The 20,399-nt window shown below is 45.7% G+C and overlaps 1 protein-coding gene across 1 annotated transcript in view; it reads right to left on the reverse strand.

The window, feature by feature from the left end:
- RGS7 (regulator of G protein signaling 7) overlaps nt 1–20,399 on the reverse strand; it is a 132,422-nt gene that overhangs the window by 8,773 nt on the left and 103,250 nt on the right. The window contains exons 8-16 of the mRNA XM_079763825.1: nt 19,793–19,869; nt 19,605–19,686; nt 16,895–16,969; nt 13,439–13,537; nt 11,485–11,546; nt 10,212–10,322; nt 8,356–8,481; nt 4,675–4,861; nt 1,494–1,583 (exon numbers count right to left, since the gene is read on the reverse strand). Of these exons, the coding sequence (XP_079619951.1) occupies nt 1,494–1,583; nt 4,675–4,861; nt 8,356–8,481; nt 10,212–10,322; nt 11,485–11,546; nt 13,439–13,537; nt 16,895–16,969; nt 19,605–19,686; nt 19,793–19,869 (909 nt within the window). The remainder of the gene's footprint in view (nt 1–1,493; nt 1,584–4,674; nt 4,862–8,355; nt 8,482–10,211; nt 10,323–11,484; nt 11,547–13,438; nt 13,538–16,894; nt 16,970–19,604; nt 19,687–19,792; nt 19,870–20,399) is intronic.

Raw genomic sequence — 20,399 nt, forward strand, 5'->3', positions numbered from 1 at the left:
GTTTCAAAGGCACTGGCACAATACAAAGGAAAGCAAAGGAGGAAGAATTCCCCCACACACACAAATATATCACCAAAACACATGGCTAGAGACTGAGAAAACAGTGGCATAAAAACAAGTGGCCTCCCGAATGATTTAAGCAACAACTTTCAACAGCTTTCCTGAAAGAGGAAGGAGGAGAGAGGCAGGGTGGCCGGCCCATGAGGGGCAGAGCTTGTCACCGGCCACCATTCGTACCAAGTCTTTGGCTGTCAACTGCTTTCTAGATCATTTTCTCCCTACAGACATAGAAAGCACAGCCCCCCCACCAACCCCCGCTCATTGTTCTTAATCTTTTAAACATTACAAAAAGCCAAGGGCAAGATCATAGAAACGCATGCACTCTCTTTCATAAAGAAAGGGATATGGTGAGTAAAAAGAAAAAATGTAAGCAAACCATGATTTCTTCATTTCACGTATTATCATATAGGCTTCTTGGCAAACCTTAGTTCCATTGGTACATGGAGATTTTTCCATATGGGACATCTTTAGCCACCCTGGAAAGGGCTGAGACCCAAGGGGAATGAGAAACCAAGTTCTGGATCTGAATCAAGGCAGCACCTTGGCTGTTTCATCCAAGTGGGAGACGGGGTTAGAATTTGGGGACACGGCCTCATTGGACTTCAGGATGTGGAGTTCCTCCCCAAGTGAGACTTACCACATTCTGCGCAAATTTCTCAAAAGATGTTCTGCGATCCATGGAGGGTTCCGACTTACACGTGCGGGGTGGGGCAAGGCAAAGGGAAACAGGGAACGTAAAAAAAAAAAAAGAGAGAGAGAGAGCAAGAAAACAGAGCAGAAAGAGGAGGAGATGAAATGATAAAACACCAAATCATGACCTCAACCACAGGGACCGGGAGGGGCCAGAGCTGCCAAGGAAGGCCTCCTTTTATTAATGACTTTATTTTTATTTTCTTATTATTTGTTAAAATATTTTTATTGATTTCAGAGAAGAAGGGAGAGGGAGAGAGAGAGAGAGAAAAAAAGATCAATGATGAGAGAGAATCGTGGATCAGCTGCCTCCTGCACGCCCCACACTGGGGATCGAGCCTGCAACCTGGGCATGTGCCCTTGACCGGGAATTCAACCGTGACCTCCTGGTTCATAGGTCGATGCTCAACCACTGAACAACAACGGCCGGGCTATTGCAATTTTTTTATTTCTTTGAACTAGGCATATAAAAGACTAACATGAAACATGAAAAACAGCTTCAAAAAAAACTTTGTAAAGCAAGAACATCTACAGAAACAAAACAAACAAAAAAAAGAAAATAAGCAATCAAGAAACAGAAGCCACGAGAACTTAAATGGCTCTTATAAAAGGCAAAGGTTTGGGGAGGGTCTCGGGGTGTGTTCACTTACCCTTTGTCCACTTCCCCGGGGCCCCATGAAGGTCACTACTCCAAGGAATTACAACTGAGAACCCGATTTTAAAAGGTCACAAAGAACCGGTACCTTTTTCTTCGCCTGTAGAAGCTCCTGGTAGGCACTGGATCGTATAAAACGTGGGTATGAGTCACTTTTCATCAATTTGTAAATGTGCTCCTGAAAAGAAATAACGGTTAGGGCTCGGCTTCATCATTTCTCAGGGGAAACCAGGTGCCGTGATCAGAAGACAACAGATTGCCGGAAAACCCATCCGGAAGCAGCTAGAAGTAAAGCATGATTCCGCTGCTGAGAATACCTTCTGTTGACAGAACAAGCAGATCCTCAAATTCATTATGTTATTCATAAATCAATTTTAAAACTGGCTGAGGAGCTACTGGGAATGTAAATCAGACCCAGTCCTTTTTTTAAAAAAAAAAAATGGAGTTTCGTTAACAGAGTGTCATAAAGTGATTCTAAATCAAGTTGTTGGTTTCCATGGATTATTTGGGAATTTAAATCAATCTGCTAGTGCCCTAACTGGTTTGGCTCAGGGGATAGAGCGTCGGCCTGCGGACTGAAGGGTCCCAGGTTCGATTCCGGTCAAGGGCATGTACCTTGGTTGCGGGCACATCCCCAGTAGGGGGTGTGCAGGAGGCGGCTGATCGATGTTTCTCTCCCATCGATGTTTCTAACTCTCTATCCCTCTTCCTTCCTCTCTGTAAAAATTCATTAAAATATATATTTAAAAAAATTAAAAAAGAAAATAAATCAATCTGCTAGCGCTTCCAACTACGCCAGGTCAATGTAGCGTTTTGAGCCCTTTGAGAGTGTCTGGAGTTCCCAATCTCTTCTTACTTGGAGAAAACATATAATTTTAGAAGTGACTCCATTTCCCTAGTCTCAAACACACCCGCGATCATCTGGAGTCCCTCTGAACCCACTTCAAAACGTCAGGAGGAATCCTCACTCTAGCCCAAGGTTCCTCGCCAAGCATCTGGTGCATGTCAAGCCGAATCAGTTTGTAGCTGTAAGACTGAAATCAAGTCTTTGTTCTGGGGGCAAGCATTTTGGGACTCGGATGCTCTCTTGCTACAGATCTCAGTCACACAGTACAAATGTGGGCCCATGTACCCGTCTCTCTCAGCTTTCATTTCTAATGCAGAATACAGAGTTCTTGTGGGAAGGAAAGGAATGGTGAGTGTTGAGCAGAGTATGGAGCTGTGCAGAGCAAATACTCAAACCTACTGGCGTCTATGCCAGGTACGCTTCTGCGTGCTTGCCTACATTGGTTAATTTAGCCCTCACAAGGCCTCACCAAGACTGGTAACCATGTTCACATCCATTTTTAAAAAATTCCCACAGAGGACATGCTTAGAGAGAGGAAGGCGGGGAGAGAGGGAGCGTGGGAGAGAGGAAGAGAGAGAAAAACATCAACGTGAGAAAGACACATTGATTGGCTGCCTCCCGCACGTGCTCTGACAGGGGCCAGCATGGAACCAGCAACCCAGGTACACGCCCTTGACCGGGAATCGAACCGGAGACCCTTCAGTGCGCAGGCCAGCGCTCTAACCACTCAGCAACACCGGCCAGGGCTAAATATTCCTTTTTACCGCTTCAGAAAGGTTATGCCAAACAGTTTACACGTTGTTGGCTCCAGAAAAAAATGTTGGGAATTTCATCTTGAACTGAAATAAAAATAAATAAGCAGAGAAGTAAGCTAAGGCCAGAGTTCTTATCCTGGTCCCTGCTCGTGTCTCCGCAGGATGGAATTATTTCCACATGGAAGAGCTTGGCACAGAGGGGGAACGGAAGCTCAGTTAGCTGTGCTCGCCTCCTACTCAGTAGTTCGCCTCCTTAAACCAAAGCTGCGGAGGAAATATTTTCAACTGGGAGTAAAATCAAGGCAGGGCATTTGCGTGGCTCACTGCTCATGACCTGTACTTTATTTTATTGAGTAACACTGTTACTTAACATACAGCATGCTTTCTGGAGTGAATATTCTTTTCTAAAGATGGTTTAAGAAACTATGACGGAGGCGTGTTCTGATTTAAGGGCCAGTCGCAACACACCATGAGGAAATAATAGCCTCTCATTACAAGTTTCTTTTTCTTCTTGAGAATAATATTTTATTAGAGAAAGTGGAAATTCAAATGGTTCTTAAGGGGGAGAGTCTGTCCAATTTGAGAAAAAAGAAGAAAAAAAAACCTGAAATTTTGACTTAGGAAGTTAATATCGTCATATAAATTTCCTTTCATTTCTTTTTTGCAGACTAAAAACGTTAACTTGGAAAATTAATAAGTGCCGGAGTCTAGCATTCCACTTGATCCTCAGTGCCGAAACGGGTTTGAGTGTGGCATATCGTAAGCCAATTTAATTTAGTTCTGACTATTGGCAATAATAAATCCTTTAGAAATATCAGTGTCTCAGAGTCTCCATATGGAAAGACACCTGAAGGGGTTAAACGTGTTATTGAGGCTGGGCCACTTTGTTGTTTTTAAATCTCCAAAGAATTTATTTATTTTTATACTTTTTAAAAATCTTTATTGTTGATTTTATAGATGTCCCCTTTTTTCCCTCATTGACCCCTTCTAGCCCGCCCACCCCCCCAGGCCTTCACCCCCCTATTGTCTGTGTCCATGGGTTATGCCTATGTGCATACAAGGTCTTTGGATGATCTCTTCACATACCCCCCTCATTCCTATCCCCCGCCACTCTGGATAAATGCTTGCTCACATAATGGGTGACAGAGTAGAAAATGAAGGAAAAGGTTTCAAATATTTCAAATGTTCACATAAAAACAAATGTTCAGCCCTGGCTAGTTTGGCTCAGTGGATAGAGCGTCGGCCTGCGGACTGAAGGGTCCCAGGTTCGATTCCGGTAAAGGGCATGGACCTTGGTTGCGGGCACATCCCCAGTAGGGGGTGTGCAGGAGGCAGCTGATCGATGTTTCTAACTCTCTATCCCTCTCCCTTCCTCTCTGTAAAAAATCAATAAAATACATTTTAAAAAACAAACAAAAAAACCCACAAATGTTCACATAAAACCATATACATTGACAGGACATTCCCAGGCTTTTCAAAACAGGTCACGCTCAAGGGCCTCTGTTCTCTCCTAGACAGATCAATGGGAGTTAGGTGACACACAGTGACCTACCCTGGAGGATCAGACACAGCTGCCAATGACAAGAAAAACAACATACAAGCACCTCCACCCCTCCGCTCCGTGGGAGCACGCGTGCGACAGAACGCGCGGCCCCCCGGGCACCCACCTGAGCGTCTTCGAAGGTGTACCGCCCGGGCTCCTTCACGTTCTGCGTGGTCTTGTCGTAGCTCTTCGAGTCCAGGTTGATGGCACTGGGGGCTCCCGGAGCCAGGAATTCCTGCCATATTTCCTGGACCCGCGAGGGGACTTCCCTTATAGGCCTCTTCTTCAGGTCCTCCACCGCCAGCCAGAACCTGCGTGGGGCGTGACACGGAGCAGTCACTCCCGTGGGTGGGGGCAGAAATAGCATGTGGGGGGCCAGCGAGGATGGTAAGGAACAGTCATCATGCTCTGTGAGCCGCGATGGCGTTGTTCTGAGGACAGAAGGCACGGTCTCACCTGGCTGGGAGTTGCATATGTGAAACCTGGGAGCTCACCTGGGAATGCGGCCCCTCCTCCCCATCCGGGCGCTGCCTCTTATCATGAAATAATGAACCATTTTGCATCAGAAACTACCCATTTGCCCTTTATCTACACGGAGTGGCCAGATGATGATGATCTCTGAACGCATAATCATCTGGCCACTCAGTGTCTATCCTATAGAATAAAAGGCTAATATGCAAATTGTCCCCTCGACCAGGAGTTCGACCAGCAGGCAGGCCGGCCAACCGCCCATGTCCCCTCCCCTGGCCAGGCTGGCCGGACCCCCCACCCATGCACGAATTCATGCACCGGGCCTCTAATATATATATATATATATATATATATATATATATATATATATACACACACACACACACACACACACACACACACACACACACACACACACTGAGTGGCCAGATTATTATGCATTCAGAGATCATCATAATCTGGCCACTCCGTGCACTTTCCCACGTATTCTTTGTTCTTCTACCCAATATAAGCAGCTGGCTTATGGTGGGTACAGAGCGGATTTTTGTGGGTGCCCTGCGGCTCTCCCCTGCTTCTGGCAGGATTGGAATACACGGTCACATAGAATTCACCCCTGTCTCTGCTGAATTGGCTCAAGCCGTGACAAGCGGCCCGGACCCATTGATGGTCTGGTTGCACAATGTCTCATCGTCTGAAAAGCCTTACAAAATCGAGCGCTCATACAATCCACATGGATGCCTAAGAATGAATTCACTTTCTCTCAGGGCTTCCTACATGGAGCCTTTACTGATTTTTTTTTTAATTAGTTGTATTCAAAGGCGTAAAATGTTTCATAAGGAAATAATGTAAGTGTTTGCTGTTCAAAGTGATGAGAGAGACTCATTGGCATGGCTCAGTGGTTTGAGCATCAATCTATGAGCCAGGAGGTCACAGTTCGATTCCCGGTCAGGGCACGTGCCTGGGTTGTGGGCTCGATCCCCAGTGTGGGGCGTGCAGGAGGCAGCCGATCCATGATTCTCTCTCATCATGGATGTTTCTCTCTCTCTCTCCCTCTTCGTTCTTCTCTGAAGTCAATAAAAATATCTTGGGGGAAAAAAAGTGGACCTGCCAGAGCCCCGGTCCTGTGCAACCTCCATTTTATTGAAGCCGAGTGGCAACATTCAATACCCATTCGTTAGAGAGGAACTGGGGCTTAGAGGGTACCAGGGTGAGTGACATACGGCATACGATGGGGGGATAAAGCCGAGCCTTGTCCTGTCATCTCTGACCTTGTGTCCACCGGAGCGATGAGGGTCAGCACAGAGCGGATTTTCTGCTCTGCCTGGCAAGGGAATTACAGCAAAGCGTTCCTGGAGTAAAAGAGCTCTGGGCTCAGCTCAGAACAGCCCTCGCTGGGGAAATGAGGGCAGTAGCTGATTTGGGGCTTTTTACTGCAGAGAGAGATGGGATGACAGAAGCACAAAGCCCTCCCAGGCAGCCCTCTGAAAGGCTGACGTTTGCAGGGGCATCGAAACACGTCACATACATGTGATAGATGTAATATTTTATACGCAATTCCTTAGCAGGGAAATTAGTGGGCACGGAATTATTGAGATAGGAAATGGTTAGCCCTGGCCGGTTTGGCTCAGTGGACAGAGTTTTGGTCTGTGGACTGAAGGGTCCTGGATTCGATTCCCAGTGTGGGGCGTGCAGCAGGCAGCTGATCAATGAGTCTCTCTCATCATTGAGGTTTCTATCTCTCCCTCTTCCTTCCTCTCTGAAATCAATAAAAAAAATTTTTTATGGGTAAAGACAGGGTAAAAATAAACCCCCTGGTGGTCAGTGCACGTCCTAGCAAGCGGTTGAGCGGCCTTAGCATATCGTTAGCATATTACGCTTGGATTGGCTGAACGGCCGACCGGTTGACCGGACTCTTATTAGCCTATGAGGCTTTTATTATATAGGATTGTATAAAAAAATAAGTGATGATGTGACCTTAATAGAGAAAATGTTACTCGGCAGGCTCAATAAAATCCTTAGCAACTGTAGCTCTCAGAACCTTGAGAAGCTCCTCGTGAACTTGAAGGAGCGTAGGAAGCTGCCACCCAGAGATTCTGCAGCAGAAATCTGATGGTTCTGTAACAATTCCTGGCGGGCACACGGATACGGTGAAATTCCTCCCAGTTCTGTCTGCGCTCATCTTGCTTAATCCGTGGGACGACGGTCCAAGTTCAGCATGTTCCTGAACGCGCTGTTGTTGGTATCTGCTAACGTCCCCCCCCCAAGAATGTGACCATGCCTGGCACTCGGCTTCGTTCCTATGAAAATAAACGAACGCCGAGACCTTCCAGTAAGTCAATTTCACAGGACGGCGTGTGTCATGGGCAAGGAAGTTAGGGCACGGTGTTTCGAAAGAATCATGAATGAAAGAGCTCATGGAAAAACAGTCTCATGGAGCGGAAAGTTATCATTCAACGGGGCTACTAAAGTCTGTTACACTGTCTCACACTGAAAAATTTAATTTCCAGGTGTCCTTCAAGTTAGAAAAATTTCAAAAGTATGTGGGGATGATGTTTACAACAGATGGGTGGAACATGGATCCCTCTCTCACCAGCAGCTTAATGGGGCACGGCTTTCAACTGCCTGGGGCTGTGTTCAATGTGCAAAGAAAAGAGTTGCCCCCCCAGTTCATCTCAAGTTATTCCCCCGCCCCCCCAACTTAGGGTTGTTTTTTTTAATTGACTTCAGAGAGGAAGGGAGAGGGAGAAAGAGAGAGAAAAACATCAATGATGGAGAGAATCACTGATCGGTTGCCTCCTGCACACCCCCTACTGGGGATGGAGCCCGCAATCCGGGCATGTGCCCTTGACCGGAATCAAACCCAGGACCCTCTAGTCCACAGACCGACGCCATATCCACTGAGCCAAACCAGCCAGGGCTCAAGTTATTTGACATTAGCACCCGATCTCTTTTTGTAGACCTTACTTGAGAAACCATATGCAAGGAAGACCACTATTCATAAGTAGTTGATGTTTTAATTTAACTGCAGAAATACTACTGGCCATTTTCCACTTTGCCAAACACTTCTTTATGGAGTCCATTTCAAATGCACAAAATGTATACTGTAAAGACAGGGTAAAAATATGCCACCACTAGGGACTGATCATGTTGGACAGACTTTGCCTCATTTTATCTTTTTTTCTTCTTCCTCCATCAAGTGGCAGGACTTCAATGGGCTCCTGTCATTACCATGATGTTGGTGGGAGAGTCATTGATCTGTTACATCCTACACAACCAGGCACGATACAGGCGGTATCTCTGGCTTACAGTATACGGTCGGAAAAACACGTCTTACCTTAAGTTTTCGGAGCTGAATTCTGACTCTAGAAACTTAAGAAACTGTTCTCTCCCAACGGGGTCTTTCAATGCTTCATCCATGCCAAAGCCCCACCGCTTGACCCTCTGCTGGCTCGGTTCTTTGCTAGAGGAGACAAAACCAAACCCAACACATTCCGTTCAGTATAAGCCCTATTTTCCGCCATGACATTTCCTCTCAGAACCATAGATGTCTTGACATTCCCGTCTTTAACTGAACTTTCAGGGGGAAAAAAAATCTCAGATTGATGACTGAATGAAATGGCAGTGAGGTATAAGCTATAGGCATCAATAATGAAGTCTGAGGTCCGTTGAGCATCGGATGGATCTTTTAATGTTATTTTTTCACCATATGGATTCTCTTAGTTTCTTTCAACAACTTTATGAGCTAGGTACTATTTCAATTCTCATCTTGTAGACCAGCGGTTCTCAACCTGTGGGTCGCGACTCCTTTGGGGGTCGAAAGACCCTTTCACAGGGGTCGCCTAAGACATCCTGCATATCAGATATTTACATTACGATTCAGAACAGTAGCAAAATTACAGTTATGAAGTAGCAATGAAAATAATGTTATGGTCGGGGGTCCCCACAACACGAGGAACTTTATGTATTAAAGGGTCGCGGCATTAGGAAGGTTGAGAACCACTGTTGTAGACGATGAAATCGCAGCACAGAGAGGGTTACCACTTGCCAACGACAGACTGGAAATCAGGGGTAAATGGCAGACATTCTGACCCGACAGCCCAATTTCATAGCCACACCCCCCAATGCAGTCGCATGGTGGCATGTTGTCCTGGGGAAAAAAAATGCATTGGGAACCGAAAGGCCTGAGTCCTCGTTGATGATTCCGCTGCCAATGAAATGTGTGGCCTAATCCTGGGGGAGTTATCAACACTTTGGGATTCTAGCTAGTTCCTCATCTGTGACATCTAGAACCTACCAATCCAGAGCTCTGTGCTTCTCAAGCATGTCAGAAGCACTGCATGGGGGTAAAAGAAAGAGAAAGGCCCCAAATCCAAGCTGGAGAAGTGCTATAGGATACAAAAGACTCCCTCTATGAAGTGACATGCAGCGGTCTCTTCATCCCTCAGTCGACACTGGTAACAGAATTCTTTCCTGGCTCGTGCAAGAAACCAGGGAGTCCTAAGTGGTGCTTTGGCTTTCTTAAGAAGTCCGTCTCTTGCCAATTTCTCTTAGAGTAAGGTCCTTTTGTTTTAAAATTGAATGTATACAGGCATCTACACTAATAAAAGAGAAAGATGCAAAATGACCGTACCTTCGCGACTCCCACCAGCCAATCAGGAGTGAGTATGCAAATTAGTCCAACAAAGATGGCGGGTTAATTTGCATACACAGGGTGGGAAGGCGGAAAGGCGGCTCCGCGCTGGAGCAAAGGCGGTGCCGGCAGCCAGGGGAAGGAAGGCCCATTCTTGCACGAATCTTCGTGCATCGGGCCTCTAGTATAATTATACTGGGCTTAAGTAAGTATGGATTTAGCGTTCATTTTTACTTGAACACATGGGCCTTTGTGACTACGTGGGATTTTCAGGTAGCTAAGACAATAAGCTAAAGAACCAAAGATCCCAATTCTGACTGGTCTACCTTAAGCCTTTATACCTCTATTCTGCACTAGTCTTTTGGAAATGCAAATGTTAATGCAAGTTCAAATACCTGAGGTTCAAAACCATTACCTTTATAATAAGAGCTTTATACCATGGGCTAATGGAGACACAGAGTAAAATTGTGGTGACCACTACCCAGCTATAGGATTCTTCCCGTTTAACCCAAACCCTGAAATAAGTGAAGGATTTCGAGGGAAGGGAAAATGACACTTACCTTGCTTCAAGTTCCCAGAAAGTAGTATCATCGGACAGCCACGGGTTGGAAGGGTCAGGCGGCACAAAAAATGGGTCATAGTCTAAATACTGCTCCGTGTAGCTTAGCAGACTGGAGGGAAGAAACACATTCATCTCCCTTAGCTCTCCGGCTGAGGCTGTAACCAGCCCAGAGTAAGGGACACTATGAAAATGTATGGCCAAGGCATGCTTGCTGGTTTCCAGCATGAACCCCAATGGCAGTCTTCCCATTTCAATAAACTTACACGTGCATTCACTTATTGTGCTTCTCGGAAGACCAATGTGGCCCAGGGTTCCATCCCTCCCCATGCCTACGCCATGGGAGTCAATATCCCTCCATTACAATAAACTAGGCACAAGAGGTCAGTGTGTGAAGGGCAGGGCTAAGGGTCAGCTCCGATCCTTGGTCGACCAGTCCGCCCGCCGCTGAACTGATTTTAGCCAACGTGGAAAAGAGGTTAAAAAGTAATTTTTTTTTTCTGAAGTATTTATAGGAATTAGGTAACAGGGGAGTGACTCGCTGAGCAAAAATTTTTTTAAATCTGCGTTTAAAAATAAAAATAAGAAGAAGAGAGGAAAAACGCTGAAGAGGTAGGATTTGACAATGCCTCAAAGTGCAGGACACGAATGCTATTAAGAACAGATGTAAATAATAAAGAAATGGGAAAAAATATAAGATCTGAGTTTAATTCCAGTTTTGGAGTTCTGCAGTAACTCAGTGTGAACTGAAAGAAAGGCCAACTTCAGAAGCTGAAAGGGTCGTTTCTCCCAGGAGGAGAGAGAAGATTCAGGGCCTTGGAATTATCTTCTGTATCTGATTCTGGTTGCACAAGGATTGGATCTCTGGGGATGTAAGACAATAAGGATCATTCTATAATTAATTTAAACTGCAACAAGACAGCCCGGCTGGCGTGGCTCAGTGGTTGAGCATCGACCTATGAACCAGGAGGTCACAGTTCGATTCCCAGTCAGGGCACATGCCCGGGTTGTGGGCTTCATCCCCAGTGTGGGGCATGCAGGAGGCAGGCGATCCATGATTCTCTCGCATCATTGATGTTTCTCTCTCCCTCTCCCTTCCTCTCTGAAATCCATAAAAATATTTAAAAATAAATGAGGAAAAAACAAAATAACATTTATTACAGGGTCCCAATCACTTATCTCAGCTCCCTGTCCAACAGTTCTTATACCATTTTTATCAGATTTCACTGTCAGATAAAAAGTGTAAGTGCATATGGACATCTCCAAATACTCACCTATCAGCAACTTTTGACATTTTTAACCGATGTCTGTCTAACTGTATTTGCCAATAGTTTATCTGAAAACAGAGTTAAATAAATAGTTATATAAGTAGCGAGATTCTCACAATTTTCAGCTCTAATATCTGATAAACGGGGAAATTCCAAACAAGAACATATTCTACATCAGTAAAAATCCAAAGTCTGTTTAAAAAAATCAAATGATGCCCTAGCTGGTTTGGCTCAGTGGATAGAGGATCAGCCTGCGGACTGAAGGGTCCCAGGTCCGATTCTGGTCAAGGGCACATGCCCGGGTTGCTGGCTTGATCCTCAGTAGGGGGTGTGCAGGAGGCAGCCAATCAATGATTCTCTCTCATCATTGATGTTTCTATCTCTCTCTCCCTCTCCCTTCCTCTCTGAAATCAATAAAAATATATATTTTTAAAAAATAAATCAAATGAGAGAGATCTGAAAGAGCTAAAAAATTAAAATCTGCTTCAGTGTAAATATAACCAATAGCTTTAGAACAGCAATGAATTTCAATATTCTGCCTGCTTTAACAAGATGTAACTTTCTTTTAAAGTGTTATAAACATTTTATGTTTTGTAAATACATATTTTTTTTATTGGTTTCCAGAGAGGAAGAGAGAGGGAGAGAAACATCAATGATGAGAGAGAATCATGGATCAGCTACCTCCAGCACGTCCCACACTGGGGATCTAACACACAACCCGGGCATGTGCTCTGACCAGGAATCGAACCGTGACCTTCTGGTTCATAGGTCGATGCTCAACCACTGAGCCACACGGGTCAGTTGAAAGTGTTATAAAGATTTTAAACATGTATTCATGGTAAACAACCAAATCAGAATCTGATTTTACTTCCTAAATATTGAATTCAGAGTATAAATGCATTTGTTATCTGTTATTATAATTTCAAAATATAACCTACTTCCTAATACCATTCCCTGAAGCATCAATAATGTGTTTTGAGAATAATTTTACCAACAGTTCCAACACCCCCATGGACATAATCACACATGGGAGACTTTCATTTAAAATTATCTGAATTGCCCAGCCTCCATAGCTCAGTGATTGAGCGTCAATCTATGAACCAGGAGGTCATGGTTCAATTCCTGGTCAGGGCACATGCCCGGGGAGCGGGCTCAGTTCCCAGTTAGGGGGGCATGCAGAAGGCAGCCAATCAAAGATTCTCTCTCATCCTTGATGTTTCTATCTCTCCTTCTCCCTTCCTCTCTCTGAAATCAATAAAACATATAAGAATTTTATCTGAATTACTTTTCCTTCATGAGGATTGTAAATATACTAGAAAAATGTATTATATTATTGATAAATCATATAACAAACAGATATAAGAAAAAAAAAGAATCAAAAAGGGGAAAAGCCCCAGGACTGAATCTACCAAGAGGTTAATTATTATTTGATAGGAGACACTGGTGATTGCTTTGCAATATTACTCGGGAGACGAAACTATTGATCAATTGGTAAAACAAGATGTGGTATATACCATGACCTTACACCAGCGTTGATAAGGGAAAACTTCAAGAGGCGTATAGATATAGAGACCAGACTGTAGAAACAAGAATAAACACTCATTTGTGAAAATCACGTCACATGACTGGACATGGTAAAGCCATGGCCACGTAGCCAACCTCTTGTCTTCTCATTCTGCAAGACCAGTTTTGGAATACACAATAATAAATTAGTGCATGCAACTTTAAAAAACTGGGTAGAGAATGAAGGACTTGGGGAGTTACATATAGAGGAGTTTTGACTACATACCTTTACAATGAGACAATTTCATTACTTTTTAACTGAAAATTCTTCTTTACGAAACAGTCAGCCATACAAGTAAGCGTTTAAAACACCTGCTATTAAACATTCACTGTCTGATTTTCATAGCGGCTACTATGCAAACCGTTAACTAATAGGCCATTGTACAGGTTGACCCACCTGCTCCTGTAACTCATCTTCTGTGGGAGGTTTCGTTTCTGGTGTGGGTGTGTGGGTAGGACTGTGACTTCGAATATCGTTTTGTAAACCATAGACAGACTATACGAAATAAAAAAAAAAGAAATGGGTTAGGTCACAGTGGTCGGCAAACTCATTCGTCAACAGAGCCAACTATCAACAGTACAGCGATTGACATTTCTTTGGAGAGCAACATTTTTTTAAACTTAAACTTCTTCTAACGCCACGTCTTCAACATAGACTCGCCCAGGCTGTGGTATTTTGTGGAAGAGCCACACTCAAGGGGCCAAAGAGCCGCAGGTGGCTCATGAGCCGCAGTTTGCCGACCACGGGGTTAGGACAAAACAGCATGGGCTGTCACAGAGTTGGGAAGAGGCAATTTTGTGTGTTTGTGTGTGTGTGTGTGTGTGTGTGTGTGTGTGTGATATATTCATTAAGGTAACATTGAGGCCTATCTGTTTAAGCTTCTGATCAAAATTCAAAAGGCACCGCTATCCTAAATGTCTCGGATGTAAAACAGAAGCACAGCTCTGAATAAAAAGGTGTGGTTAGGTCATGAACTTCAACAGAATAATGGATTACATGGAGAAGACATGGCAAGTGTGATGACCAAATTTGGGGGAGGGCTGACAGCACCTTTTTTTTTTTTTTTTTTGAGGAGGAGGATGAAGGACGAAGACATATGAAAACTGTATGAACCCCTCCCACGAAGTGGAAGTGACCAGGTAGGTGTGAAAAGAAACGCTTGAAAAACCAGAAGAGGGTTGACCGAGCTGCTGAACTGAGCCAGTTTTCAGAACCACCATCCAACTCACGCCATTCCTGGGAGGTCATTCAATCTCTCCTCCTCTCTTAGCCCCATCCTCCCAAGAACTCAATTCCGGTCACCGGGCATTTAGTTTAATCTCGGGAGTCGTATATATGCTGTGAATTAATTACTAACAGGATTGCACTGAATGAACTGAACGTTCTCTTTTCTTTCATTCATTCACTCATGTATTGAACATCTACTGTATGCTGGATATAGTGCTAAGCGTTACGGACATGGAAGTAAATGAAGGTGGATATGCTTTCTCTCCCAGTGGAACCCATAATCTAGTGGAAGGGAAACAGGTTATACAAATAATCACACAAATAAACATATGATGAAAACGTGGTAACGTGGAGGAAAGGAAAGACGAATGAGCGTAGGGCCTGACGCACGAGGAGACTTGGCTAGTAATTCCACTGAGAAAACAGAAAAGGCCCCCATGGAACCGATTATTTAAGCCGATTAAATGAAACCTTCTGACCCCTGAAATAACAGTGGAGGGTGATTTTTTTAAAACTTAGGCAGATGAAAGATCCCCAATTATGCAATAACTGTGCTTTCTGATGTGTGCTGTTTCTTTCCGTTGAGTCACACTCATTTTTGATAAGGAGCATGAAAGAGGGTCTAAGTTTTCGAACCTCCATTTCTGTTTACGTTGGTTTAACTACCATAAGTTCTTTGAAAGGAACGGGCCAAGCCGGCGAGGCTCAGTGGTTGAGCCGGGAGGTCACGGTTTGATTCCATGCCCGGGTTGCAGGCCCGACCCCCTCCAGTAGGGGGCGTGCAGGAGGCAGCGGATCCATGATGCTCTCTCCTCATTGATGTCTCTCTCTCTCTCTCTCCCTCTCCCTTCCTCTCTGAAATCAATTTAAAAAAAATTTTTTTTAAAAAAAGAGTAACTCTTCCAAATTCAACAAGCAGCGAGACGTGCACAACATGCAGCTTCGGGAGAGCTGATCACAGTTTGAATCTTGATCCATAAAGTCTGTCCTGGGGACTCGGATGTGCTGTGGGCAGAGGATGAAAGGGACTGAGCAGGCCCCTCACAGGAGGGGGGGCCCGGCATGGGGGGTGAGGGGCGTGGGGGGAGGCACCCACAGGCCTGCTTTGGCGTGGCCTTGCCTCCATCTCTCAGAGTTCCTGGGACAAAAGCTTTTGAGCTGCTTCTGAATGTTTTTTTTCCGGCACCATCCCCCCTACACCCCCATGGGTCCTCTCTCTTAAGATCAAGGTCAGCTGCCTGAGAAGAAAGAAGAGGCACTTGAACAGCACGCACAGGCTCCTCGGGTGGGAGAAACGGACAACAGGAACTAGAACTACAAAGGAAATGTTCTGTGCTTATTTCGGGGACACGCACCCGGGGACATGCTGTGGCCACACCAGCAAAAGCCACGGAAAAGGCGGCCTTGCGCTCTGCGTGTGGGATGCTTCCATCCACAGGTGCCGGCCTTGGCCACGTCCTTGGAGGGACCGTTGCAGGCCAGAAATTCTCATGCGCCTCGAGCACTTTTTAATGGAACAAATAAAAATGCCTTCGACTGCCCCAGCCAGTTTGGCTCAGCGGATAGAGCGTCGGCCTGCGGACTGAAGGGTCCCAGGTTCGATTCCGGTCAAGGGCATGTACCTTGGTTGCGGGCACATCCCCAGTAGGGGGGCGTGTAGGAGGCAGCTGATCGATGTTTCTCTCCCATCGATGTTTCTAACTCTCTATCCTTCTCCCTTCCTCTCTGTAAAAAAATCAATAAAATATATTTTTAAAAAATACCTTCAACGTGTGTGTGTTACTTTAAGAGATATATGTAGGTGCTACTGCGATGTACTTTCAAAGGATTATTTAAAATGTCATTACGTTCTGGAGATTTATTTATTATTTATTTATTTGAATATGTAGTCTCCCATATAACAGACACCACAGAGTCACTGTCTTATGGCTGCGTCACAAAATTCTGACGTGAAAAGGGGTCTTCCCACAATATCTATAGTTAAGAATCTTTACAATGTCCCCTTTTCCCTCAGACTTTTCTCTAAAAATGCCCTTCTCTTGCCCTCGCCAGTGTGGCTCAGTGGTTGAGCATCGACCTAGGAACCAGGAGGTCACGGTTCGATTTCCAGGTTGCAGGCTCGATCCCCAGTGGGGGAGCATTCAGGGGACAGCCGGTCCATGATTCTCTCTCATCCTGGATGTTTCTCTCTCTCCCTCTCCCTTCCTCTCTCTCTAACATCAATAAAAACATATTCTTAAAAAGATAAAAATGCCCTTCTCTCATCAGTCCCATTCTTCTCAGAGAGTCTCCATCTCCATTTCCTCGTCACCTGGTCTCTGAAAGAGAGGCCTCCCATTGCTGATGGCCCTCCTCCCCGATGGGGGGGGGAGGGGTGGGCTCGGCTCAGCAGCCTTGTCCCCTCCTTGGCCCAGACCCCTGCTGCCCCAGGATGGGGCTGGGTCCTCTGGAGAGAGGGACCCGAGGAAGACAGGGGCTCAAGTGCCAAGACTTTCCTCTGGCCAAGTGACAAGGAGGAGCAGGGGGGACCCTCGACGACGCTGGATGGAGAGGGGGCAGGTGCTCCCGGCTGAGGTCCGCGGAGCTCACTCCCGAGAGCAGCACCGCGCACGCACGGGGTCTTACCTTCCGGGTTTTGTGTGGGTTTCGCATGCGGGACGACTTCTTGATGTCCACTTCCGTGGTGTTCACACAGCCAGGCTGCAGGCGGGAACAGAGAGAAGAAGGAACCTCTGACCTCTGGATCCTGAGTGAATGACTTGCCCTCCCCAACCCGAGGAAAAGCCCCGATGGCAGGCCCTGATGGACACTCTTTCTAAAAGGCCACAGCAGTCTATCAGCTGTGGTCGGGGACAACATCAGTTACCTTCTTTTTAAAAAATACACATATTTTTATTGATTTCAGAGAGGAAGGGAGAGGGAGAGAGAGAGAGAAGCATCAATGAGGAGAGAGAATCACTGATCGGCTGCCTCCTGCATGACTCCTACTAGAGATTGAGTCCGCAACCTGGGCATGTGCCCCGACCGGGAATCAAACCAGTGACCTCTTGGTTCTTGAGTCGATGCTCAGCTGCTGAGCCACACTCGGCCGAGCAAAAAAAGGTAGTTATCTTTTTATTTTTTTAAAATATATTTTATTGACTTTTTATAGAGAGGAAGGGAGAGGGAGAGAGAGCTAGAAACATCGATGAGAGAGAAACATCGATCAGCTGCCTCCTGCACACCCCACCCTGGGGATGTGCCCCCAACCAAGGTACATGCCCTTGACTGGAATCGAACCCGGGACCCTTCAGTCCGCAGGCCGATGCTCGATCCACTGAGCCAAACAGGTTAGGGTGCAGTTATCTTTTTAAAGCATATATATTATGCATCAGGAGCTGGCACCAAATCACGTGAGATGTTATACGTACGCTGGTGTCCTACACGGCTGAACATATCTTCCCAGTAAGATACAGATAACATTTCCATGACCAAGTAGGCACTTAATAAAAACGTCCCAATATGTACTATTCGCCAGATAGAATATTAAGTACAGAATATTGGATGTAAGGAATAATCGGTGGCATTTACACTGGCCTAGAAAAGGATCGTACGTTATTCCTAGCGATTTAAAGGTGCATTTACCTTCAACAGAATTAAGCTGTGCTGTGACATTACTTGAACACTATTTATTAAAAGGCAGAATTGAATGCCTTGGAGTGAATTCCCGGAGGGGAGACATGTGCATGTTCCTGAGAAACACGATTGCCGCCGTGTTCATGGAAATGTCTTAATGGGCTGTGAAACGGACGCTGGGATTTTTTGGTTTTATTGTTGATATTTCATTGAAGGGAATGTAATTGCCATTTAATTCCTTTCCTGGCGTCATGCATTTTCACTCATTGCAGCAGGAGGCACACGTGTTTGAGTGACTTGCGATAACAAGACGCTTCAGAAGAGCAGGGCTCCGAGTCAGTAATGGAGAACAAGTCTCCTTCAGATCACTCTCTCCCACATGGATGTTCCTCTCCCTCTCTCCCTCACCCTTCCTCCCTCCCTTCCACTCTCTCTAAAAAATCAATGGGAAAAATATCCTTGGGTGAGGATTAAAAAAATAACAATTAAAATAAAATAAAATCAATCACTGTAGTGGATGTGTGACTGAGCAAAATGATGCCCTAAATGAGAAAGGAAGGGAGATTTAAGCATGAGGTGGCAAACAGAGTTGGTAGTAAGACATATGCATAGTCCTGGAAATTCTTCAGAAAGATAGGATTCTGGAAACTTAAGGTTTGTAACAGACACACTTGTTGGTTCAAATACAATTAAATGATGGGAAAAGGGTTTTCCTTTTGTAACACAGTACATGTTTTTAATATATATATATATATATATATATATATATATATATATATATATATATATTTTTTTTTTTTTTTAATTGAGTTCAAAGAGGAAGGGAGTGACTGAGCATTGACCTATGACCCAGGAGATCATGGTTCCATTCCTAATCAGGGCACATGCCGGGTTGTGGGCTCGATCCCCAGTAAGAGGCAGTCGATCCATGATTCTCTCTCATCATTGCTGTTTCTATCTCTCTCTCGCTCTTCTTTCCTCTCTGAAATCAATATATATATATATATATATATATTTTTTAAAGAACAAGCTGATGGGAGTCTGAGCCAACGACAATGTTTGCCCATGAAACCTGATGTCCAAAGCAGGTTATTCATAGGCTTACCAAAATTATGGGAGGAACAGAATGTTGACTTACACTTTTATCATAAATCCAGAAAAGTATAAACAGTGAGCCGCGCAAACCTGTTTTGTGGCGGTCTCCTTCCTTCGAGTGTTTGAAAGGATCAAGCAACTCCAATGCTGAGAGTAAGTAAGCAAGTGATACCACGGTGGAAAAAATGCAGTTTTATAAATTAAACTAGAGGCCCGGTGCACGGATTCATGCACCGGTGGGGTCCCTCGCACCAGTGCATGCTCAGGGCCGGGGAGGGACCACGGGAGGGCTCCAGGGCGTGTCCGGCCCATCTTGCTCAGTCCCGATCACCTGGACCCCAGCAGCAAGCTAACAGACCAGTCAGAGCGTCTGCCCCCGGTGGTCAGTGCATGTCATAGCTACCAGCTGACCGGTCGAACGGTCACTTAGGCTTTTGTGTATATAGATTCTGCATCACTGAACCCTGGTCATCTCACACGAAAGTGGCAATCTTTCCTTAACTCATTTGCCAAGACTTTGGGGAAATGACGGGGTCACAATAGTCTTCTCTCACTTTCCCGGGGCACCCCTCACTTCCCGAAGGCGGAGGTGACGGACGGAGGCCGTGGGGGCCCGGTGGCTTACCACAGGGCGGTGCACGTCCCAGAAGGCCCTCTCTTGGCTGTCGAGGATCTTCCTCTCGATCTTGTCCCTCTTCTTGTCCACTCTGTCAACAGCGGAACAAAGAGGCGTCAGTAGTGCTAACCGCGGCGCCTCTCTGAGCAAAGGGCCTGGACCGGAACGGAGCTTCCCAGAGACTCACAAGGACTCACTTTGCTTGTGCCTCTGCTTGCATGAAAATGAACTCCCACTTGCGGGCGAATGCTCTCTGCAGCCGGGCCAGGCTCTCCTGAAAGGTACAGCACAGGTGAAGGCGTGCCGCTGTTCACCTTCCCTCTCCCCTTCTAGTTCACCCGCCACACGTATTCATCAAGAAGAGAAATACAGCCGAAACCGGTTTGGCTCAGTGGATAGAGCGTCGGCCTGCGGACTGAAGGGTCCCAGGTTCGATTCCAGTCAAGGGCATGTGCCTTGGTTGCGGGCACATCCCTGGTGGGGGGTGTGCAAGAGGCAGCTGATCGATGTTTCTCTCTCATCAATGTTTCTAGCTCTCTATCCCTCTCTCTTCCTCTCTGTGAAAAATCAATAAAATATAAAAATAAAAATAAAAAGAAGAAGAGAAATACAGCCCGGCCAGCGTGGCTCCGTGGTTGAGCATCAACCCATTAACCAGGAGGTCACGGTTCGATTCCCGGTCAGGGCACATGCCCGGGTTGCGGGTCTGATCCCCAGTAGGGGGCGTGCAGGGGGCAGCCGATCCAAGATTCTTTCTCATTACGGATGTTTCCATCTCTCTCTCCCTTCCTCTCCTCTGTAAAA

Source organism: Cnephaeus nilssonii (assembly GCF_951640355.1).
Source record: "Cnephaeus nilssonii genome assembly, chromosome: 23".
In the NCBI taxonomy this organism is placed as follows: domain Eukaryota; kingdom Metazoa; phylum Chordata; class Mammalia; order Chiroptera; family Vespertilionidae; genus Cnephaeus; species Cnephaeus nilssonii.